The following is a 25,222-nucleotide window of genomic DNA, read 5'->3' on the forward strand; positions in this document are numbered from 1 at the left end:
AGAAAGCTGGAAAAAGTGTCGAACCGAGAGCTTTCCAAAAAGCTCTATTTATACTGATACTTATTACAACTGCTTCCAAGGGTTTTCCGTAAATATAGCCATTACGTTGTAAAAGGGTCAAGCGTGAAAGTAGCTTCAACGTGGTTTGTTGCGTTCCTGGTGCCAAAAGTATAGGGGAATGGTGTGACGTCCGTCACACCATGTGTGACGCTCGTCACAGGAGTGTGCAAAGCGTGACGCTCGTCACAGGCACAGCGCCTGTGCTTTTTGGGTTGGGCTTTGGCTTTTGATATTTGCTTCTTTTCATTCCTTTTTGCACCTCCTTTTCTTCCTTTTTTACTTGTGCTTCAAATAAACCACCTGAGATAAATAGAAAGAAAATACTGCGTAATATCTAATAAAATGAAATAAATTGAAGTAAATAATAATATAATTTAATTAAATTGAGTCCTAGAATGTGATACTATTTCATGTTATCAAACTCCCCCATACTTAGATCGTTGCTTGTCCTCAAGCAAAATACAGTATAGAACTTGTTTTAAAAATTTTAGCCAGATGAAATTTTGAAACACACATCAATTCGTACTAGGTTGCATGTAAACCTTGTTTAGAAGTAACTTGGTTTTAATCTTGACATCAACAACCACCGTCACAACCTCAGATAACCTCACCTTATGCAAACCAGTTCGAGTAATGCCATTATAGCTATCCTAGTTCCTTTACTCTTATTTCACCCGTTTTCATTCTAGCGAAATCACATTAAGCCCTTTTATCTTTTCGCGCACATAGTGGAGTAACCAGTTAGTGATTCTGATCCCCTTTTAGCTAGAAGTTCTGGTACATAAGTTGGATAACTTCGTTATTCAGTCCATTGCAAATTGCGGGGGATCGGACCGTAGTCCGCCCTACCAAGTTCAGTACCAGATACCTGATGAACCAACTCATAATGGATCTTTCATATTATGCTTTTGTATGATCTGCAACCTTTAAATGATCTGGTAAGGATCACCTAACTTAATTAGTGCATTTCCTGATATATATATATATATATATTTTTTATTTTATGTTACTTTGGGAATCATTCACTTATATTCATCGGCTCTCCACGTAGTTTGCTATTGAGATGGTGTTGACTTCTCGTATAAACTACTCGGGGTTACTATAAAACTAAAAGTTCAAGGGATTGGTATAATAGGTACTTATTCTGATCTAACATGTTGAAGTTCTTAGAGCGTTGTTATGGTAATAATTTTTGTCTTGATTTCACTCAAGTTTTATAAAGTAAGCGACCTTTATACTTATTGAGTGTGATGAATTTTTGTTATGGCTCATGAGAATTGAGGGGAATAGATAATAGAAGGTTTTCACATTTGGGACTTAACTTAAAATAAATCTATATTATAAGAAATATTATTTTATTATATTTTTTTTATAAGGGAAATAACAATGAAAAGAAAGATACATACTTGAAAAGGAAATCAGTGAACCGCTGGTCGGTTATGGCATTCCTCTCTTCCTGCTGTTGTTGCATTTGGCGCATCATTTGCATCATTTCGAGATTATGTGCTTGCATACCATCAATAGCATCCATGATGTCGTCGTTGGTTGCAGGCCTTCTTCGTCGACGACGTCGGGAGGATGGGCCAGCTGCAGTTTCGGAAGGGTTGAGCGGGACTGATTGTTGTGCAGGAGTGTTGTCACCTTGCTCCATTTCTTCGAACTCGTCTGCAGACAGGTTTGTATGTGAAGGCTCGGTAGCTTCGGGAGCATTCAGATCATAGAGGTGGCGATTGGGATTGGTGACATCGGTTAAGGCAATGTTGGGTAGAACAACGCTTGGGACTGCCTGGTTATTCACCATAAGGTAATATTTTCCGCCTACTCGGTTCTTTATTAGGCGGCTGGACCGACAGTAGCATATATCCATAAAGAGGGGAGGTAAAGATTCTAAAGTTTGGAGTCGGTCCCCTAGGTTTAAGTCAAGTGCTATGGTGGTGATTAATCCACCAATTACAAAAGGTTGACGGCCTCTAGCACATAAGGTGCGGATATGATGAAATAGGAAGGAGGCGGCGTTTACCTTAGCATTCGGTTCGAAGACGCATTCGAGGAAGAATAGTTCCTTTGCGTTGACCTTGTTGTTGTTCGGTCGTCCAAAAACTGTGTTTTGTAAAATGCGGATAAAGTACCGGATAGTTGGGTTATGTATATGGGAAACAAGGAGCTCTTCCCAGTTGTTGGCATCTACACCGGATATTTTCCTAAAGAGGTCGAAAGCAGCAATTGTGCTCCAGTTTAGGTTTGGAGGGATTCTGGGGTAGACTTGACCTTCTATGGGGAATTGTAGCATGGTACTCAGTTGGTTTTGGGATAGGGAGTACTCGGTATTGAACATACGGAAGGTTGCGGTACCGGTTAAGAATTCGTCCTCACCGGTGGGAGTGTTGTACGCATATGAACTTAAGAATTCTAAGGTTAGGGATGGGTAGGTGGGTTGATTATGCGTGCATAGAAAGGTTAGATCGGCAAGGCGGAGCATCCACTCGATACCTTGAAGTAATCCTAATTGTTGTAAACAAGTTGAATCAGGATACCTGGTAGAAGTGACACCTCGTTGTTGAAAGCGCTCGAATTGTTCCCTTTGATAATTATCATCTTCGGATCGGAAGATGATATTTCCGAAATTTTGATTTCCCGCCATACTGATGAATGAGTTGGAAGAAGTAATTTGGAAAGAAAAAGAAAATATATTTGATTGTATAGAATAGTTGTGATGTTGGAAGAAAGGTATGGTGGGTATTTATAGGAAAAAATTTGAAGTTGGAAAGGGAGTGGTTGAAAAGTGAATAAATGTGGGTAAATGGGAATAAATGGGGAAGGTAAAAAGGTGAAAGGGTGTAACGTTCGTCTCCAACGGCTCTGTAACGTTCACCTAATCAGAAAGGTGTTACGCTCGTCACAGGGGCGTGACGGGCATAACAAGTACTTGGCGTGCCGTCCGTCAAAGATTGTGTGACGCTCGTCACACAGTCTTTTTGGCATGGCTTCAGCTAGCGTTCTTCAGAATAACTTTGGTAATTTATTTTTTTATTATTTATTTTGTTTTGCTTCAGATTATTTTATTTTGCTATTTAATTTTCCTGCATGCTATTCTACTTTGTATAATAGTGCATAAATGGATTATGTTGTTAATAATTTATGTAGGCAGCAACAGTAGAGAGCATTTTTTTGATAAATATTGCATAATTCATAATAAAATAGGATAATTCAATAGCTTCATAAAATAATCGTAATGTAACAATGGAGAAAAACAAAAATGCGAAAGAGAAACAAATACGAACATAATTTGAAATAACATTAAATAATAAAACTAACTAAAGCTAGATAACTAAGAAAAACGGCTTTTATCCATCTGCACGATCTCTGGCCGGAGGAGCAAAGGAGTTAACACGGTATAGTAACTCGTGAGACTGATTTGTCATACTGTTCATGTATCCCAGAAATTCGTGTCTCAAGCTAGTGAACTCTTCTCTGAGGGCGTCTTGTTCTGACATCAAAGCTTCAATGGCAGTGTTATGATCAGTTCCGGGCATATGATGTCTAAGGTCGGGTATTGCCGATTCTTCGGTCTGAACAGGTTGAGGAGGAGGATCAATATCATAATAACCAGATGGTGTCTGAGGGTCTGATTCAGCATAAGGAATCAGGTCATCACAAATCTCATAGTCCTGGATGGATTCAATGGATCTAGCAGGAGAGGGGGTTTCGTTCAGATTGTAGAGCCAGTTATTGCGGTTATGAACACTAGTCCTAGGATCGGGCATGGTGAATAGGCAAAGAACTTGGTTATTAATTATAAGCTCAAACTCATCAGATCCTAGGTTTGCTATAAACATAGTGTTGAAGAGGAAGGGTATACTCATAGTAGTAATGCCACAAAAAGGGCTTAAGTCAAGCATAGGCTGACGTAATCCGATAGCATTACCAATCATGGTTATCAAACCGCCTATTTGAATTGGTGCTCGTTCATCTTGGATAAGGTGGTCTAAATTTGCCAATATAAAAGTGGCACCGTTTACTGGACGGTTCTGGGAAGCACAAAATATGATGAAGAGTTCATCACGTGAAATTGTGGTACTGTTTGGCTTCTTCCCAAATAAGGTGTGGGTCAGGATCTTATGGAAATAACGGAAGGTCGGGTTATGTATGTTTCCAGAGAGAAACTCATGTTCCTCGGGATCGTCATTTCCAGTCAAGTTACCCCAAAAGTGTTCAAGTTCTCTATATTCAAAAAGTTCTTCTTGGCTCACTGTGAATGTGTCAAAGGATGTAGGGAAACCTAAAAGGTTGGTAAAATCTTGAATATTAAATTGGTACTCCATGTTAAACATTCTGAACTGGATGAAACCTCTGCTTATTCCTTTTCCATGGCCGGGTAGATAGATCAGAGAACTAAGGAATTCTAGAGTCAGTCTCCGGTAAGTGACAAATTGTCTACGGATAGGAGCGGTTTCCCACCCTATCTGACTCAGCAAATACAGGACACTTTGTCTTAGTCCAAGGGCAGTCATTGCCCAGTCATCAGCATACAGACTAGGTAGCATCTCTCTCGTGGCTAGTTCCTCAAACTTTTGTTTCTGAGCTGTTCCTCTGAATTTGATACCCATACGATCAATTTGTCCCATCAGGTTAGTGTTAGCTAGAGAAAAGAAAACAAGAGTTTTAGTCAGGATTTGGCCAAATGCCGAAAGAAGAGAAAAGTTTTTAATAAATAAAAATAAATTAAGAATGAATACTAAACAAAATTAAAAGAATAATTAAGGAAGAAATAGAAAAATAATAATAGAAGAAAATAATAAAATATTTGTGGGTTGTCTCCCACTAAGCGCTTTGTTTAATGTCGCAAGCTCGACATAAAAACTATCAATTATAATCTATAAGTTCTTGAGGCATTTCGTCTAAGTGCAAGACTTGCGAATCTTCAGTGTTTTCTGCATAGTGATAATGTTTTAGACGTTGCCCGTTTACGGTAAATGGTTCCATAGATTTGCCTTTAATTTCTACTGCTCCACTGGGAAAAACATTGGTGATTTGAAAAGGACCTGACCATCTAGATCGTAGTTTTCCCGGGAATAACTTTAGTCTGGAGTTAAATAAAAGGACTGTATCGCCTTGTTTGAAGATTTTCCTTGATATGCGCTTGTCATGCCATTGTTTTGTTCTTTCTTTGTAGATTCTGGCATTTTCGTAAGCGTCTCTGCTGAGTTCCTCTAATTCGCTTATATCAAGGATTCTCTTTTCACCGGCGGATTTATAGTTTAAATTTAGATTTTTAATAGCCCAATAGGCTTTATGTTCTAATTCTACCGGGAGGTGACAGGATTTTCCATAAATTAGCTTAAATGGGGTTGTCCCTATGGGAGTTCGGTAAGCCCATAAAGCTTCTGGTAATTTCAATGACCAGTCTTTCCTTGAAGTGGCGACTGTTTTCTCTAGTATCTGTTTGATTTCTCTGTTAGACACTTCCACTTGCCCACTGGTTTGAGGGTGGTAAGGTGTCGCTACTCTATGTCTTACGCCATACTTAAGCAGTAGTTTTTCGAGTACCTTGGATATGAAATGCGATCCATCATCACTGACTACTATTCTTGGGACACCAAACCTTGGAAATATTATGTTCTTAAAGAGTCTAGTTACTACTCGTGTGTCGTTTGTTGGAGAAGCTATAGCTTCAATCCATTTCGATACATAGTCAACTGCCACGAGTATGTATTTGTTACCGAAAGAGGATGGAAAAGGTCCCATGAAGTCTATTCCCCACACGTCGAAAATCTCTACTTCCAAAACGCCCTTTTGTGGCATCTCGTCACGTCTAGATATGTTTCCTGTGCGTTGACATCTGTCACATTTCTTAATAGCTGCATGTACATCCTTCCATATATTTGGCCAATAGAAACCGGCTTGTAGGATTTTAGAGCAGGTCTTGGATGTACTTGCATGTCCACCATAAGGAGCGGAGTGACAGTGTTGGATTATATTTTCTACCTCTTCTTCGGGTATACACCGACGGAAAATACCATCGGGGCCTCTTTTAAAAAGTAAGGGATCATCCCAGTAATAGTGTTTTATGTCATAGAAGAATCGTTTCTTCTGTTGGTAGGATAAGGTAGGTGGAACTATTCCGGCAGCTAAATAATTGACGAGGTCAGCGTACCACGGTGTAACAGATATAGCTAAAGTGGTTTCTACCTGTTTATCAGCGTTATTTTCTTCCAAAGTAGCTATAAGTTTATCGTACGAGAAATCATCGTTGATCGATGTTCTTTCCGGTTCAAGGTTCTCAAGTCTAGAGAGGTGATCTGCTACTACATTTTCAGTTCCTTTCTTGTTTTTGATTTCCAAATCGAACTCTTGTAGCAAAAGGATCCACCTTAGGAGTCTAGGTTTAGCATCCTTTTTTGTTAAGAGGTATTTGATAGCAGCGTGGTCAGTGTAGATGATTATTTTGGCTCCGACCAAGTAAGAACGAAATTTATCTAGCGCAAACACTACTGCTAGAAGTTCTTTCTCGGTTGTGGCGTAATTCATTTGTGCTTCATCTAGAGTTCTACTTGCGTAATATATAACATGAAGCTTTTTATCCTTTCGTTGTCCCAAAACAGCACCTACAGCGTAATCACTAGCATCACACATTATTTCGAATGGTTCATTCCAATCTGGTGTCTGCATTATGGGTGCGGAGATCAGTGCTTGTTTAAGTGTTTGAAATGCTTCTAAACATTTATTGTCGAATATGAATTCAGCATCTTTCATTAATAACCCGGTTAACAGTTTAGTTATTTTAGAGAAGTCTTTAATGAATCGTCGGTAGAAACCAGCATGTCCTAAGAAGCTTCGTACTTCTCTCACAGTTTTCGGGGGTTGAAGATTTTCGATTACCTCTATTTTAGCTTTGTCTACTTCAATTCCTCTGTTCGAGATGATGTGTCCTAAAACAATTCCTTCTTGTACCATAAAGTGGCATTTTTCCCAATTAAGTACTAGGTTTACTTTTGCACATCGCTCTAGAACTCTCTCTAGGTTTTCAAGACATTCTTCAAAGCTTTGTCCGCATACGGAAAAGTCATCCATAAATACTTCCATGATGTTTTCTAGAAAATCGGCGAATATTGCCATCATGCACCTTTGGAAAGTTGCAGGAGCATTACACAAGCCAAACAGCATTCGTCTATAAGCGAAGGTACCAAAAGGGCACGTGAACGTTGTCTTTTCTTGGTCATCAGGGTGAATTGGTATTTGAAAGAAACCTGAGTAACCGTCTAGATAGCAGAAATGAGAATGTTTGGCTAATCGTTCTAACATCTGGTCAATGAATGGTAAAGGGAAATGATCTCTTCGGGTTGCTTTGTTTAGTTTCCTGTAGTCAATGCACATTCTCCACCCCGATTCGATTCGTTTTGTTATAGTTTCTCCTTTTTCATTTTCAATGACTGTTACACCTCCTTTCTTTGGTACTACGTGTACAGGACTAACCCATTTGCTATCAGATATAGGATATATGATACCTGCCTCTAATAACTTGGTTATTTCCTTCTTCACTACCTCACTCAGGATCGGGTTTAGTCTCCTCTGGTGTTCCCTAGAAGTTTTACAGTCTTCTTCTAGCATGATGCGGTGCATACAAATAGAGGGACTTATTCCTTTAAGATCGGTGATGTTGTAACCTAGTGCGGTTGGATATTTTCTTAAGATATGCAGGAGTTTTTCTGTTTCGAGTCTTCCTAGGTCAGCATTAACTATCACTGGTCGTTCAAGTTCTAAGTCTAGGAATTCATATCTCAGATTTTTGGGAAGTGTTTTCAGGTCTAAGGTTGGTTTCTTAAGGCATTGCGTAGGGTCCGGTGTTATTGCTAAACACTGGTTAAGTTTGTCTTCTACAAGATAGTCAGATGATTTGTCTTTTTCTAACTCTCTTTTATGCATTCATCGATGATATCCATGAAGTAACATGTATCTTCTATTGCAGGTGCTTTCAAAAATTGGGAAAGAATGAACTCAATTTTCTCTTCTCCTACTTCAAAAGTGAGTCGTCCTCGTTTCACGTCTATGATTGCACCGGCAGTTGCTAAGAACGGTCTTCCCAGTATAATGGGTGTAACTTCATCTTCTCTAATATCCATAATTATAAAATCAGTTGGAATGTAGAATTGACCTATGCGCACTGGAACGTTTTCAAGAATTCCTACAGGATATTGGACGGAACGATCTGCTAGTTGCACAGACATTTTAGTTGGTCGTAATTCTCCCATTTCAAGTCTCTTGCATATGGATAAAGGCATAACACTAATATTGGCTCCTAAATCGCATAAGGCTTTGTCAATGACAAATTTTCCTATGTGACAGGGTATAGAGAAACTACCTGGGTCTTTAAGTTTAGGAGGCATATTCTGGATTATAGCGCTACATTCAGCGGTGAGTGTAACGGTTTCGCTATCTTCAAGTTTCCTTTTATTAGAAAGAATTTCTTTTAAAAACTTGGCATATGAGGGCATCTGCGTAATAGCTTCTGTAAACGGAATTGTGACGTTTAATTGTTTTAGTAGGTCAACAAATTTTTTAAATTGGCCCGCATCTTTGGTTTTAATAAGCCTTTGAGGGTAAGGGGTAGGCGGTTTATAAGGTGGTGGAGGTACATAAGGTTCCTTCTTTTCTACGGTTTCCTTGTTACTCTCTTCCTTTTCCTTAGGTTCACTTTCCTCCTCAGTTGACTTTTTAGAGTTTGGGTTTTCTATCCTTGGGTCAGACGGTCCTTCCACTTCCGTTCCACTTCTCAGTATAATTGCATGAGCGTGGCTTCTTGGGTTAGGTTGGGGTTGGCCAGGAAATGTACCAGTTGGGGCAGCAGTAGGCGCTTGTTGTTGAGCTACTTGTGAAATTTACGTTTCCAGCATTTTGTTATGAGTAGCCAGGGCATCTACTTTACTTGCTAGTTGTTTAATTTGTTCGCCAGTGTGTACATTCTGGTTTAAGAAATCTTTATTGGTTTGCTGTTGAGAAGCTATAAAGTTTTCCATCATGATTTCCAAGTTGGATTTCCTAGGGGCGTTATTGTTAGGTGTAGATGGGATCGGCTTCTGATATCCCGGAGGTATAGCTGGGGCTTGATTTGGAGATTGTCCAGGTGCGTATAAAGCATTATTACTCTTATATGAAAAATTGGGATGATTCTTCCAATTTGAGTTATAGGTGTGCGAGTAGGGGCTTCCTTGAGCATAGTTTACTTGCTCCGCTTGGATTCCTGTTAGGAGTTGACAATCTGCAGGAGTGTGACCTTGGATTCCACAGACTTCGCAATTCTGAGTTATGGCAACTACGGTGGTTGGAGGTGATACATTTAAACTTTCAATTTTCTGGACCAGAGCATCCACTTTTGCATTAACATGATCAAGGTTACTTATCTCGTACATGCCAGTTTTCGTTTGAGGTTTTTCTACCATTGTTCGTTCGCTTCCCCACTGATAGTGGTTTTGAGCCATGCTTTCGATAAGTTGGTAAGCGTCAGCATAAGGTTTGTTCATTAGTGCACCACCTGCGACGGCGTCTATTGTTAACCTCGTGTTGTACAAGAGACCATTATAGAAGGTATGAATTACTAACCAGTCTTCTAAACCATGGTGTGGACAAAGTCTCATCATGTCTTTGTATCTTTCCCGTGCTTCGAAAAGAGACTCGTTATCTTTCTATTTAAATCCATTTATCTGGGCTCTTAACATAGTTGTTTTGCTTGGCGGAAAGTATCGAGCAAGAAAAACTTTCTTCAACTCGTTCCATGTGGTGACTGAGTTTGAAGGAAGAGATTGAAGCCATCTTCTAGCGTTATCTCTTAATGAGAAAGGAAAAAGACGAAGTCGAATTGCCTCTGAAGTGACACCATTAGCTTTAATAGTATCAGCGTATTGGACAAATACGGATAAATGAAGGTTTGGATCCTCGGTAGGATTTCCAGAGAATTGGTTCTGTTGTACTGCCTGCAACAGTGAAGGTTTGAGTTCAAAGTTGTTTGCTTCGATTGCGGGTGGAGCAATACTTGAATGCGGTTCATCTTGCGATGGAGCGGCGTAATCTCTAAGAGCACGAGCTGGTTCTGCCATCTCGGGTATCGAAGGGAAAATATTTTTGAAATCAGGGAGTTCAACAGGAGGGAGATTGTTTGCAGCACGATATTCCCGAATTCGTCGTAAGACTCGGAGATATAGTTCGATATCGTTGATTCGTAAGTAGAACGGCTCGCCTTGTGAGCGAGTATGTGGCATACAAATCAACGAAAGAAAGAAAAGAAAAAGAAAAGCCTTAGTCTCTACAGCGTAACAGAAGAGTTACGATATCGACTAAATAAAAGTCCCCGGCAACGGCGCCAAAAACTTGATCGCGACTTTATGAGTCGAATTTGGGGTACAAACTGCAAGTGCACAGTTCTATCGCGTAGTTTTAAAAGATATCGATCCCACAGGGACTTATGAATCGATATACCGTTATCTAAGGTTACTTCGTAAAGCTAAGGCAGGTAATGCTTTGATTGTTTGGGGGAAAAGCTAAAACTAAAATAAGATCTGAAATAAATATCTAATAAGCGGATATCGGTATGTAGTTCGTCGTAATTAGGGAATCAATTCTTTGTTGGTTTCTTGGTTTTAAAATAAATCTTTTCAGTTGACGCTATTGATTAAAAGTTTTATCTCAAACTCTCGCTCTGTTGAATAAACTATGATTTTATATTAACGTAGCTGTCACTTATAGTTAAGTCAAAAACCACTTTTTGAAAACAATAGGATCCGTAGAAACTCTTTTTAAGAAAACACTAATCGTTTAAACACCCTTATCTCAAACTCTCGCTCTGTTGACTTAGGTTATATAATTAAATTCAAATGCTTAACTCTCGTCCTCACATTCAATCTTTAAAAATACTTTTTGAAAAAGGTTAGAATTTAATTAACTCTAAAAATTGCTCTCGCCCTGATCTAAAATTAATGTCCAATTTACACTGTCCAGTCAAAAACTCAAACTCTCGCTCTATTGCTTTTAACTTCTTTATGTCTTTTACTTTCGTACAAAAACCTTGTTATTAAACCTGTAAACTGAGACCGTAAAAAGAGTGATTTTAATTTTAAACTTAATTAAACCAATTTGGTTTTGATTCCTTCATTCCGCTTACTCTACATACCGATACCTAAGTAAATCAGCCAGACATGCTAAACAGACTTAAATAATTATCATGCATAAACAGATTCATCTCAGGCAAATAATATAAATACACAGTAAAACAGGGCATATATAAATTCAAACAATAATTTAAGAACCTGAGAAATTAAATAGCAGTCTTGAACACTCCACCACAGGTCGGTTGGATTTGTTCTTGAATTCTTCAGTCAGGCAGGGAAATAAAATAAAAGCGAGGGAATAAAAAACTAGATTCTAACGTAAGGTTAGATCCGGTAAAAGGTACACAATAGTTTCCGGTGTAGAAACTATTGTGCGAAAAAGAATTAACTAAATGCTAAAAAGGAAAATAGAAATTGCAAGGGAAAACAATATAAAACTCGTACAAGTATTGCGGTAAAAATATGCTTAAGCTGCTGGAAAAGAAAAAATGCGAAAAAGCGAAAATGGCAAAGAAAGCTGGAAAAAGTGTCGAACCGAGAGCTTTCCAAAAAGCTCTATTTATACTGATACTTATTGCAACTGCTTCCAAGGGTTTTCCGTAAATATAGCCATTACGTTGTAAAAGGGTCAAGCGTGAAAGTAGCTTCAACGTGGTCTGTTGCGTTCCTGGTGCCAAAAGTATAGGGGAATGGTGTGACGTCCGTCACACCATGTGTGACACTCGTCACAGGAGTGTGCAAAGCGTGACGCTCGTCACAGCCCTTGTGACGCTCGTCACAAGCACAGCGCCTGTGCTTTTTGGGCTGGGCTTTGGCTTTTGATATTTGCTTCTTTTCATTCCTTTTTGCACCTCCTTTTCTTCCTTTTTTACTTGTGCTTCAAATAAACCACCTGAGATAAATAGAAAGAAAATACTACGTAATATCTAATAAAATGAAATAAATTGAAGTAAATAATAATATAATTTAATTAAATTGAGTCCTAGAATGTGATACTATTTCATGTTATCAGTGAGTTCAAGCCCCTTACCTTATTGTTTCTTATAAAAAGGCATTGCTTACATGTTGGCATGTCCTCACACACATCACCGAAATTGGTTTGTAGAAAGGAAGCATATGCATGTGGTTGAAACATGCCTTACCTTGCTTGCCCAAGCAAGTCTCCCTTTAAAATTTTGGGACCATGCTTGCCCCACTGCCACCTACTTAATTAATAGAATGCCAACCCCTATACTGGACATGAAGTCTCCTTACTTAATGCTCTATGGTAATGTTCTTGACTATAAGCACCTCGAAGCCTTTGGTTGTGCTTGCTACCTTCACCTAAGGCCTTACTCTTAAATAAGTCCAACTTTCACTCTCAGGAACGCATCTTTATAGGCTACTCATCAAATCATAAAGGCTTTAAATGCCTTGATTCTAGTGGAAGACTTTACATCTCCAAGGACGTCTTGTTCAATGAAACTGAATTCCATTATCCTTTGCTTACCTCTGAGCCTTCTCTACCATCTAAAAATCCTCCATCAATTCTCTCTGCACCCTTTCCCATCTTACCTCCACATTCACTACCCAATTCCACTTTATCACCTAGCATTTACACCAATTCCACCTCTCATAGTGCAACTTTTGACCACTTCCCAAGTAACAATTTTGGCTCTCCCAATCAGGCTTCCAGTGACTCTCATATTGTGTCAGCTTCTAACTCAATCACTCCTTCAAATAACATCTCACGGTCCCCACCAGGTTCTCCTCACAACATCCCAACCTCAATCCTTCATTCATCCTCTAATTCAACTAACAACTCTTCTGTCAGTTTACCATCCTTTTCTTCTGATCTTGGTTCCAGCAGCCAGTCACCTCATAATTTACCCCCATTACATCCTCAGAACACTCATACCATGACTACTAGAAGAAAGAATGGTATAGTCAAGCCTAGGTTGCATTTCACTATTCTAGTATCTGAACTAGAACCCTCTTCACACAAGTTTGCTTTACAATATCCTAAGTGGGTGGTAGCTATGAATGATGAGTATAAAGTCTTGTTGAACAATCAAACTTAGACCCTAACTCCATTACCCTATAATAGGAAGGATATAGGATGTAAATGAGTGTTTAGAGTCAAGCAAAATCCTAATGGAACTCTCAATAAATACAAGGCCAGGCTGGTGGCAAAGGGGTTTCACCAATAAGAAGGGTTTGATTTCACTAGAACTTTTTCCCCTGTGGTTAAGCATGTCACAATCATAATTATTCTTACCATAGTTGTTTCAAAAAGGTGGCATATCACCCAATTAGACGTAAACAATGCTTCCTCAATGGCTTACTTCAAGAGGAAGTATACATGAAGCAACCTCCTGATTTTGAAAGTAGTGACTCAACTCACCTAGTTTGCAAGCTCAATAAGGTCATTTATGGCCTCAAACATGCACCTAGAGCCAGGTTTGAAAGGTTAAATCTAGCTCTCAGGAACTTTGGGTTTACCTCCAGTAGGTGTGATCCTTCTTTGTTCACTTTGGCCACACCCACATAGACTATCATTATATTAGTGTATGTTGATGATATCATTGTTACTGGAAACTCTCCATTTCACATCAAGGAACTGATCACAAAATTGAATTCTCAATTTGCTCTCAAACAGCTAGGTGAACTTGAGTATTTCTTGGGCATTGAGGTTTCTCATCAAAAGGATAAGTCTCTATTCTTATCTCAAACAAAATACATTAAAGATCTTCTAGCCTAGGGTAAACTCATTGATGCAAAAGGAGTTCTTACACCTATGATCTCAAGTCTCAAACTCACCAAACGTGGCACTGATTTTCTTCAGGATGCTACATACTACGTGTCCATAGTTGGTGCACTGCAGTATGCCACCATAACCAGGTCTGAGATAAGTTATGATGTTAATAAAGCCAGTCAATTCCTATCTAATCCTTTAGAAAGTCATTGGGCAACTGTAAAGAGAATCCTAAGATATCTCAGAGGGACTTTCTATCATGGTCTTCACTTGCAAAGTGCTAACACTCAAGTCCCTTTATCTATAGCAACTTTTTCTGATGCAAACTGGGAGGGGTGTGATCTAGAGGATAGAAAATCCACTTCTGGATCCTGCATATTTTTGGGTCATAACCTTGTTTCTTGGTCGTCTAAGAAACAAACTTTGGTGGAAAATTCTAGTACAAAAGCTAAGTATAGAAGCTTAGCTAACTCAGCCTCAGAAGTGTTATGGGTTCAGTCTCTTATGGTAGAGTTAAAGATGCCATTTACCACCCTTGTTCTACTATGTGATAAACTTAGCACATTGGCTTTATCCCACAATCCCATCCTTCATGTCAAAACCAAACATATGGAACTGGATATCTTCTTCCTCATGGAGAAAGTGTTGAGCAAGAGCCTTATTGTGAAGCATATCCTTGCATTTTATCAGTATACAAATCTCTTCACCAAGCTACTCTCTCCTCTCAAGTTCATGCAACTCAGAGACAAACTTAAAGTGCAAGACAAGTCCTTTCTTATTCAGAGGTGGCCTAGGGCTTGAGGGGAAGATATTAAAGTAATAGTAATATAGAGTAAAGGTATATGTGTAAAACAACTGTGTTGAGTCAGCACAGTTGAGCTTCATCTATATAAGCTTAACCCTAACTATTTTGTGTCGAACCTTTCTCTTTCTGTTATGAAATGAAAGGAGTTAGTTACAGTGCTATCACCACTTTCTTCTTCTCTAATCGTCAACCTATGTTCAGTTTCTAACAGTGTGTAAGCAAAATACTGGATAAAACAAAGTATCATATAACATCATCTTAAAACATCACAATTTGATATATTTTGCAAAGACACTGGTGAAACTGTTTATGACAGATGAATGCAACTGTCTATGTAACATTTGTAAATAAATTAGCATATTACATAGAAAAAAACACTCAACACATGGTCAACCATCACTGAGATATCCCTTTGAAAGAGTAAATTTTTCGGATACCTTCTATTATGCCACGCAGAGTAATTACTAAAATTCTCCCCTATCACTTCCTCTGTGTATATCAGCTCATCCTCATCTGATATTTTCATTAGTGAAGTAACAAACCTGAAAGCAATATCAAAACAAACAGGGACAAAAGTCCATTAAATTGTAACCTTTTCTTATTATAAAAAATATGACATCAAAGGGAGAAATATTAAACCATCGATAATTCCAAGCATGAAAGTTCTGCGAATCGGCCTTCTCAAAACCATTAAGAAGGCGCAATTCATTATCTATAGATGAATGTCCCTTGCTAAGCACTCATTTTCTATGATACCAAACACCATATGACTTGTAAAAATTCTTGCTCAACGCATTCTCCACCTAAATAATACAAAATCCACAAAAAATAACCAACCACGATTCCACATTTTGCAATCAAGTACAATAATTATTTAACTTCAAAAAAAACTAAATCTATATTATTCAATTCAATCACTTGAAAGCAAAACAAATTCTCACCAATTTGAGTTCCAGATCGAAGAGATATGCGACACAATTGGAATCCGATCAAGAGAGATTGTGTTGAACAACGAGTTTTCTGTAATTCCAAGCAGTGTAACACTCTGGATTACCTTCAAGAAGCTTTGCGGATAAATCTAACGCTTCTTGGGTATTTCTGCAACTAGATTCATCCAAATCAAAACAAAAGGAAAACGAAAATAGTAAGCGAAAAAGAAGAAATAATCAACATCATACATACGATTACGGTGATTGGCGAAAAAGTGAGATTGAAGTGCACAAAGCTTTTCGGCTTTGGCTGATAAAACGGATTTGTCTTCTTGCTTCAATGGTTTGCGAGATTGACCTAGCATTTTTCAAATATAGTTGCTACAATAAAAATTACACAAAAAAATAAAATGAAATTAGTATTATAGGAACGTAGTTGAGGTGAATTGAACATAAATTTAGGGGTGATGATTGACAATTATAGAGTCCTAGGATGAGTATATGCTAGAATTAACTACTCAACTAATAGTAACGTAGTAGAGTTGAATTGAACATAAATTTAGGGGTGATGATTGATAATTATAAACTCCTAGGATGTATATGTTAGAATTAACATAAATTTAGGGGTGATGATTGACAATTATAGACTCCTAGGATGAATATATGCTAGAATTAACTACTCAACTAATAGTAATGTAGTTGAGGTGACTTGAACATAAATTTAGGGGGTGATGATTGACAATTATAGACTCCTAGGATGAATATATGCTAGAATTAACTACTTGAACATAAATTTAAGGGTGATGATTGACAATTATAGACTCCTAGGATGAGTATATAGACTCCTAGGATGAGTATATGCTAGAATTAACTACTCAACTAATGCTGATAAAGAAGTAAATTCTATTTATTGTGTTTTTTGTTTGCTTGTTTTTCCTTGAGTTTATAAGCTTGTTTTATTTTTCGGAAGAAGCGAAATTGAGGTGGAAAGCTTGTATGAATCTAAGTTTTATTTTCGTAGTAATATAGTATACATATTTGCTATGGTGATGCTGCAGTAGTACTTGGATGTTAGTATGTTACTAGTAGTTGATAACCCATATATCACTTTTCACTTCTTTTAAATAAAATAAAATAATAATCCGTAATAATATTTGAGCCACCTTATCTACTCCACTATACTACATTGATGTTCACTTTAAATATAGAAATATAAAAATAATCTTTAACAAGTTTTGACCATGACTATTGGCTGGTATTTAATAGAATCACCGAATGGGTTTCATTAGAAGTATTTTGTTTATAGATCAAACGTAGAGTTATTAGAAACTATATTTTTCATCAACAATAGGATCCATCGCATCAATTGTAGCTGGCACTAACCCTGTCTATTGGGTTTGTTTCAGCAATGGAGAAAAAGGCAATGGAGTGATATTTAAATATCACTAATCAGAGACCTAATTTGGTGCTAATACTGAGTAAAAAAAGTTACACACTATAACATGTTTAATCATGCTATCAATATCTATCAATATCAATCCAGCACCTGTGATGCAACAAGGACCAAAAGTAATACCGTTAAAGAAATGACCTTTACACCACAAACATAAAACTGCATCCTTAAAAACCAATAAACGTCAAGATAACTCTTCACTATTTAGCCACTTTAGTGTAGGCAAAACTTTGCCAATAAATGACGTGAAGTTCTCATCAGCAACTGCATTTCCTGTTACGTTCAAATCTGTCAAGTTCAAGCTTTCAAATATCAAGAAAGCTTCCCAAAACTTTGTGGAACTAAAACTGCCGCAAAGAATTTCAAAACGGTCCCAGTCAAATGCTTCAGTGTTTGCTAAAGGAGAAGAGCATAAGTATCTTCTTGTGTCAATCGAGTGAGAGCCTAACTCATTATAAGAGATATCCAACACTTTAAGTGACTTGAGTGATCTGAGAGGCTCCAGAGCAGTAAAACTACCAAATTTGTTATGACTCAGATTTAAGGAAGATAGAAGTTGCATAGCTTCCAACCCTGTCAAAAAATTCAGCATGAGTCTCTCTTTCGACTTTTAGAAACAATAACAGTAGCTAAAATTTTCAAAAAACGATTAAACAGGTATATAACCTATGCTAGAGAACTTGCAGGATTTAAATTATTTGCATAATAACTTGAAAGACAGCATCCTGTTTGAATATAGTTGGGTTTATTGATATTGTATGAATGCGATGAAATACAATGCCAGAAGCTAAAATTACCAAAAATGAGTAGCCAAGGGGATGCATGACCTATAAACTAGAGAGACCTGCAGGATTTATTTTCCTTGCAAAATAGCTCAAAGACGTTGTCTTGTTTAATGTTGGGTTTATAGATATTCCATGAAAGTGATGAAAGTAAATTTATTAATTTCCGTTCAACCACTAACATCAATATTCTCATTAAAACTTGGGTTTGCAAAAAGTGGATTGTAAAAATAATAGAATATCAAGCACAATGGCACATTACTATTTTTTTGAATAAAAAGAAACATACTGAAGAAACTAAGGTCAGATCAGAAACAAAATTTTGCAAACAAAAAGAGGGGATATTCTCTATCTAAATTCTATCCTCCTTTTAGATTGCATCTATAGCTAGGCAATGGGCCAATTGATTACCAGCCCGTTTACAATGAGAAAACAGAATAGAGCTAAAATTGGGCAATAAGACCTAATGGCACATTAGGTCTATGTTAATGACCATAGTCAGTATAATAAGGCTAAATTATAGTGGTGTCTGAGTGGAGGGAAAAGCTAAGATATAGAAAATTTACAAATTATGGAATACCTTCAATTGATCGTAGTTCGTTGTGGCTAAGGTCTAGCATTTGCACCCACAGTAAATTCTCAATGGACCCCATCCGTGACAGCGATAGATTTTGTAATCGTAGACAGACATAACTAGTATTTGCTTCTGTCGCATCTTTATAGTAGTGGCAATATGGTAGTAAAGATTCTCTAGATGATGTTATCTGCAGAATCCTCAAAACATGAACAAACAAAATTGATTCATTGAATAAGTAATAGAAAATTTGAAATACTAAAAAATTAGTTGTAATTAGTAAAATGCATAGGTGATGCTTCATAAAGGTTTTTAAATTCAAATGCATCTTCATAGAAAAAATAGTTTACCCAAAAAAAAAAACAAGTAGAAAATTACATTCAATCTGAGAACTCAAGCACGGAGTTGGTTCTAAGGTATTTTTTCCCCTCATATCCAGATAAGAATCACAGAAAGAGTAAATTACCTGCTGTACATGTACAAGGCACAGATGCTCCCATCTATCATTCAAACAGACCATTATATAGTTGTGCGCGGAGCATAAATAACAGGCCTAGTCACACAGCCCCTTATCTTAAAAATGCTTTCTATCATTTGAGTTTTGGTATAAACCTTGCGTACTTCTCCCCTCTTTTGCCTTATTCCTTTTATTCCTTATCTTATTCTTGATTTAGTATAACACTCTAACTCGTTAACAATACTTTATCTTCCTTTTGCATACTCCCTATGTAGTTTACATGCTCTTTTTGTATTTTCTTGTGTCAAATCTTCTTAGTCTTCGATGATTCTTATGCATTGATACTTAACATTTTTTGACAATAGTTGAATGATAGACAAAATGATGGAAAAATACAAGGATATGTAAACAATCGAATTCAAATTGGGTGGTTGAAATGGAGGAGGGTCTTAGTGTTTGTACAAAAAAAGTACCACGCAATTATATGGGGTTTATTTGACCCTTTTCGGAATAAGCATATTGTATCATGATTCATGTGAAGTTTATACTTCATGCAAATAAGTCCTGGACAATGTGATTTCTCATGCCTTAGACTAACACCACACGACTTCTTATTTTATTGATATGTCATGATTTCTTTCATGTCAAATTTTTGTCGGTGTGTTCAATTGTTGTTTTGCAGGGGTTACTCATCATTCTTAGATCGAAGTTTATAACAGTCATCTCTCCAAGTACAAATTATATAAGCTCCAGATGACTTGATGAAAATTTTAATAAATTGACAAACCTCAACATGAACAAATAAATTTGATTTATCATGGAAGGAATAGAAAATTTGCAATACTATAAAGGTAGTTGTAAATCTAAAATTACACTAGTGTTGCTTCATAAAAGCTTCGAAATTCAAGTGCACTTTCATTGAAAATATAGTTGATCATTAAAAAAAAAAAGAAGTTGAGAATTACATTCAACTTGAGAACTCAAGCACGAAGTTGGTAGTAAAGTATTTTGGCATCAACAGTTTTTCGCATATTCAGATGAGAATCGTAGAAAATCCTTAGTTTTTTTTTCTTTCAGAAAATTCATTAAAACTAAACACACTAAAAGATGCTCAATACGGAAAAAGAGTAAATTACCTGCTGAAGTAATACCAGACTATGCTCATCCTTGTAGTATAGCGAATGTGTTGGATCCAACTCCACCAAATCAGTGTAAAGTTTAAGAACTTCTTCAGTGTGGTTTTTTCTTTTGTCATGTTGATGCGTTGACAAATCAAGAGCAGTCAAAAGTCTAGCAAGTGAAAGCTTTCCAATTTTACTACAAAAATCAAAAAAGCACAATATCATATATTGAAATATAACTGGAAAATATGGGAAAAGAACGAACTCGGTGGCCTTTAAAACCATAAAGCCATACATTTCAGGAATCCACCTTACCATGCATCTTCAGACAATAATTCCCGAAAATTAGTTATTTCTTCTTCAATTGCCTTCATGCACCAATAGGAAGTTGTTGGAATATGGAGATCAGCGGTTACAGTGGAATCTGAGTCTTCAAAATGATCAATCTTTTGGAAATTATTGTCCTTCCATGAAGTCAACTTTCCACCTTGTTCTTCAACAGGTTTGGTACAAGCACTCTGTACACACAATTTAAAGGCAATTTGGGAAGGATCCCCATACTGATATCCATTTGAAGATACAATACCCATAGAGTGTCCAATAGCAATCTCTATAGAGTAAGTTTTTGATTGTTCGAGCTCCATATTACCAAGGTTTAGGTACGCACCCCAAACTTGAGCAGTACTCGAGTTATTTGTTATAAGTGGTTTCCAAACAAGATCTTCCTTCAAGTGTTCAGATTTAACAGTTACTGTAGACAGGTTGACGCCTTCAACAGCTTGATTGAAATATAGAATCACTGGAAGTGTTCTAGTGTCTGATAGTGTGCTATTCAATAGAGATAAACCACATCCATCTATACAATTGTTTCCATTTAGGGTTATACTAGATCCATGAGATGGCCAAGATGAAACAAGGAGAGGAGCATAATTTTTCACTGTTAGATCAATTAGCCAAAGATGATAAAACCAGCCACTCTGATCTGCTGGATCAGTAAAAATAGCACTGCGGACATGCTCATACTCTTGCAAAACTTTTTCTTCAAGGGGGAATTCTTCGGCCTTTCTTTTAAATAAATTAGATAAAAGTACACTGAAATTTATCAAAGGAATGGCATATGTATTAATATAATTAGTTACTCAAGAGTCACGTTAAAATAAAATCTTAAAGAATGTTATTGAATTAATCACAACAAGAAAATACTGAATGAAAACCAAACAAAGAGTTGTTACTATAAAAACATAGTACATATGATCTTTGTGGAGTACACACGGGCCATAAACTTCCTTGCACTGTCAAAATATTTCTCATAAGGTTGTCAAAATATCTCCCAAATTTATAAACCCTATATGTTAATAAAAGAAAGGGTGGGTGTTAGACCAAAAATTAAGGGATGAAAGGGATAAATCTAAACTAAAGTTGTTGCCTAAGATATACCTGTATGTATTAGAGAACAAACATGGAGGAAAAAGAACCTAATCACATTAAAACAAACACTACAAGTTTGCAATGCATATTTGTTACATACAACTAACTATAAACATTGAAGCCATGAACATATTTGAATGCATGTGGAAATCAGGTGGGTGTATGGCTTCCCATTTCCGTTAAAAAAATATATTATAACTAACATCTCTTAAGAGAAATCAGGAACTCAAACTCTCTTAGTAATAGCAAAAATAAAATGAATGTGGCAAGAGAATATAACAAAAAATATACGCATGTTGGATGCATTGTATTCAAATGAAGTAATTTGACAGTACCACATTTTAAGAATAGGACTGAATCATTCAACCATACCTCAAATTAATTCACTTAGATCACAATATCATTCAACCATAATTCAACCTTAAATTTAGCACATCGATTTCTATCTATTGTTTTTGGGAGAATGTTAAATGTAGAAATTTTCCCCTTTACCCTTGTATCAATAGTATGAATAAAACTAAGTTCTAATTGTATACTCAAGGGTATCTCACAAATTTACTCTGCAAGAAAAGGTATGTTCTAAGTTCTAATTGTATACTCAGTCAGAGATTGCAACCTGTTATTGAGAAGAGCTACAGATGTAAATATTATGACAAATGAATGAAAAAGTTTATGAAAGAGTAAGATTTTAGGATACCTTCTATTATGCCATGCAGAGTAGTTACTAAAATTCTCCCCTATCACTTCCTCTGTGTATATCAGCTCATCTTCATCTGATCTTTTCATCAGTGAAGTAACAAACCTGAAAGCAATATCAAACCAAAAACGGCCAAAAGTCTCTTAAATTGCAACTTTTTCCTATTATAAAAAATATGACATCAAAGGGAGAAATAATAAACCTTCGGTAATTCCAAGCATGAAAATTTCGCGAATCAGCCTTCTGAAAACCATTAAGAAGGCGCAATTCATTATCTATAGATGAATGCCCCTTGCTGAGCACCCATTTTCTATGATACCAAGCACCATAGGACTTGTAATTCTTCCTCAACGCATTCTCCACCTAAACAATACAAAATCCACAAAAAATAACCAACCACGATTCCACATTTTGCAATCAAGTACAATAATTGTTTAACTTCAAAAAAAAACAACTAAATCTATGTTATTCAATTCAATCAGTTGAAAGTAAAACAAATTCTCACCAATTTGAGTTCCTGATCGAAGAGATATGCGACATAATTGGGATCCGATCGAGAGAGATTGTGTTGAACAGCGAGTTTTCTGTAATTCCAAGCAGTGTAACACTCTGGATTACCCTCAAGAAGCTTTGCGGACAAATCTAACGCTTCTTGGGTATATCTGCAACCAGATTCATCCAAATCAAAACAAAAAGAAAACGAAAATCAGTAAGCGAAAGAGAAGAAAGAATCAGCAACATACATGCGATTGCGGTGATTGGCGAAGAACTGAGATTGAAGTGCACGAAGCTTTTCGGCTTTGGCTGATAAAAGTGATTCGTCTTCTTGCTTCAACGATTTGCGAGGTTGACCGTGCATTTTTCAAATACAGTCGCTACGATGAAAATTGCACAGGAAAATGAAATGAAATTAGTGTTATAGTAACGTAGTTGAGGTGAATTGAAAAGAATTAAAATATTCAAAGGGGTTTTGTGAGGCTCACTGGGATTTAGGTGGGTGAATTCATGTTTCCATGGATGGAGTCAAGTTCATGTTTTCATGGATGGAGTGAGTTCGCATTTTCAGGGATCGAGTCAAGCTCGCGTCTGACTTGGCTGATTTCTTCTTGTTGTTGCTGCATGTTTGGGCCTGGAAGGCTTTAGGCCCGTTATGCATCATCACTACACCTCAAGTATGCTACAAACACCCCCTCAGGCATAGTTTGAGTTTCTTGGGCCTTATCCAGGCCTAGAAGCGACCAAACCACTTCCTGCATCTTCATTCCAGCATACACCCCCTGCTCCTTTGCTTTTCCTTTGTTATTTTGTTTTTTTTTCCTCTTATTATTACAATGCTATTTTTCATTTGTACTTTGCACTTTGTTAACACTTTAATTTGATTTAATCTTTAATGTAAATTAACATCTAACTAATAATTTTTATTTCTTTTTTATTCCAACTTGTGTTCATCTTTTATGATTGTTTGGTTCATCCATCTTCATCATTTCAAATCATTCATAGATGAATCTCTTGGTTGATTCAATCTTCTTCCATTCAAAAATGTTGATAAATGATCGATCGATCATTTTTGGCACTTTGGATTTATAGAAATTGGGGAGTGACAGAGATCAAACACATTTTTTTAATTTTCGTTCAACCACTAACATCAATATTCTCATTAAAACTTGGGTTCGCAAAAAGTGGATGGTAAAATAAATAAAAAATCGAGCACAATGGCATATTACTATTTTTTAAAATAAAAGCAAATATATTGAAGAAACTAAGGAGGTCATATCAGAAACAAAATTTTGCAAACAAAAAGAGGGGATATCCTCTATCCAAATTCTATCCTCCTTTTAGATTGCATCTATAGCTAGGTAATGGGCCAATTAATTCTCCGCACTTTTTACAATGAGAAAACAGAATAGAGTTAAAATTGCGCAATAAGGTCTAATGGCATACTAGAGGCTATGTTAATGATCATACCAGTAATAATAACGTAAAACTATAGTGGTGTTTGAGTGGAGGGAAAAGCTAAGATATAGAAAATTTACAAATTATGGAATACCTTCAATTGATTGTAGTTCGTTGTGGCTAAGGTCTAGCATTTGCACCCACAGTAAATTCTCAATGGACCCCTGAAGGAGAATTGCCATCCAAGGCGCAGCGGAATTCAAAAATTTCTCCTTTAATGATCTTTACGAATGGGCATGATCAGTGATAGAATCGTTACCTCTTGTGGCGATTCAAACCTTTGGTGCAGATCTCTTGTAACGTTCAAAACCTTTGATACAGATCCACGGAGCGATCACGAACGTTGAACGATGACAACGTCTCTGCTCAGTCCACACGAACGAATTCCTTCAATCTCAATGCTAGCTGGTACGAATGAAGGCTTTGAGTGAGAGAGAGAGAGAGAGAGAAAAACGAAATTCCAACTCTTCGCTTGAGTTGAGTCTCAGTGGAGTGACAATGCTTCTACCCAAGGGGTTCTATTTATAGAACCACTTGTGTGGGCTTCAAGCTAAAAATCCCACTTAAGTGTATTTTGGCCCATATCTCATAATTGAAGGAGAATTGCCATTCAAGGCGCAGCGGAATTTAAAAATTTCTCCATTTAGTGATCCTTTCGAATGGGCATGATCAGTGATAGAATCGTTACCTCTTGTGACGATTCAAACCTTTGGTGCAGATCTTTGATAATGATCAAAACCTTTGATACAGATCCACGGGGCGATCACGAACGTTGAACGATGACAACGTCTCTACTCAGTCCACACGAACGGATTCCTTCAATCGCAGTGCTAGCTGTTATGAATGAAGGCTTTGAGTGAGAGAAAGAGGGAAACAAAATTCCAAGTCTCTACTTGAATTTCTGTTTGAGTGGAGTGGAGTGACAATGCTTCTACCCAAGGGGTTCTATTTATAGAACCACTTGTGTGGGCTTCAAGCTAAAAAGCCCACTTAAGTGTATTTTGCCCATATCTCATAATATGCCAAAATCACTTAAGTATTTGGTACCTTACCATATTTCGTTTCCACTTAAGTGCATCGTACCTTACGGTGTTCCTTAGTTACTCTATTTCTCATCAATCCGTCCTTTG

At 37.0% G+C, this 25,222-nt stretch overlaps 1 protein-coding gene and 1 non-coding gene across 2 annotated transcripts; one reads left to right on the forward strand and one right to left on the reverse strand.

Annotated features, from left to right (window-relative positions):
* Positions 1-9,666: 9,666 nt before the first annotated feature.
* LOC127109397 (small nucleolar RNA R71) lies at positions 9,667-9,773 on the forward strand. The gene has a single exon (XR_007796696.1). It is a non-coding gene; the product is annotated as a small nucleolar RNA R71 (small nucleolar RNA).
* A 7,357-nt stretch (positions 9,774-17,130) lies between these two features.
* On the reverse strand, positions 17,131-23,288 carry LOC127106058 (geranylgeranyl transferase type-2 subunit alpha 1). Its single transcript, XM_051043337.1, has 9 exons — positions 23,123-23,288; positions 22,883-23,014; positions 22,645-22,801; positions 22,342-22,502; positions 22,140-22,244; positions 20,330-21,106; positions 20,030-20,210; positions 18,443-18,626; positions 17,131-17,653 (listed from the first exon to the last, which is right to left on the reverse strand). Exons 2-9 carry the CDS (start codon positions 22,996-22,998, stop codon positions 17,265-17,267), a joined length of 2,070 nt encoding a protein of 689 aa, XP_050899294.1. The 5' UTR covers positions 22,999-23,014; positions 23,123-23,288; the 3' UTR covers positions 17,131-17,264.
* Between the last annotated feature and the right edge of the window lie 1,934 nt (positions 23,289-25,222).

Source organism: Lathyrus oleraceus, chromosome 7 (assembly GCF_024323335.1).
Source record: "Lathyrus oleraceus cultivar Zhongwan6 chromosome 7, CAAS_Psat_ZW6_1.0, whole genome shotgun sequence".
Classification (NCBI taxonomy): Eukaryota; Viridiplantae; Streptophyta; class Magnoliopsida; order Fabales; family Fabaceae; genus Lathyrus; species Lathyrus oleraceus.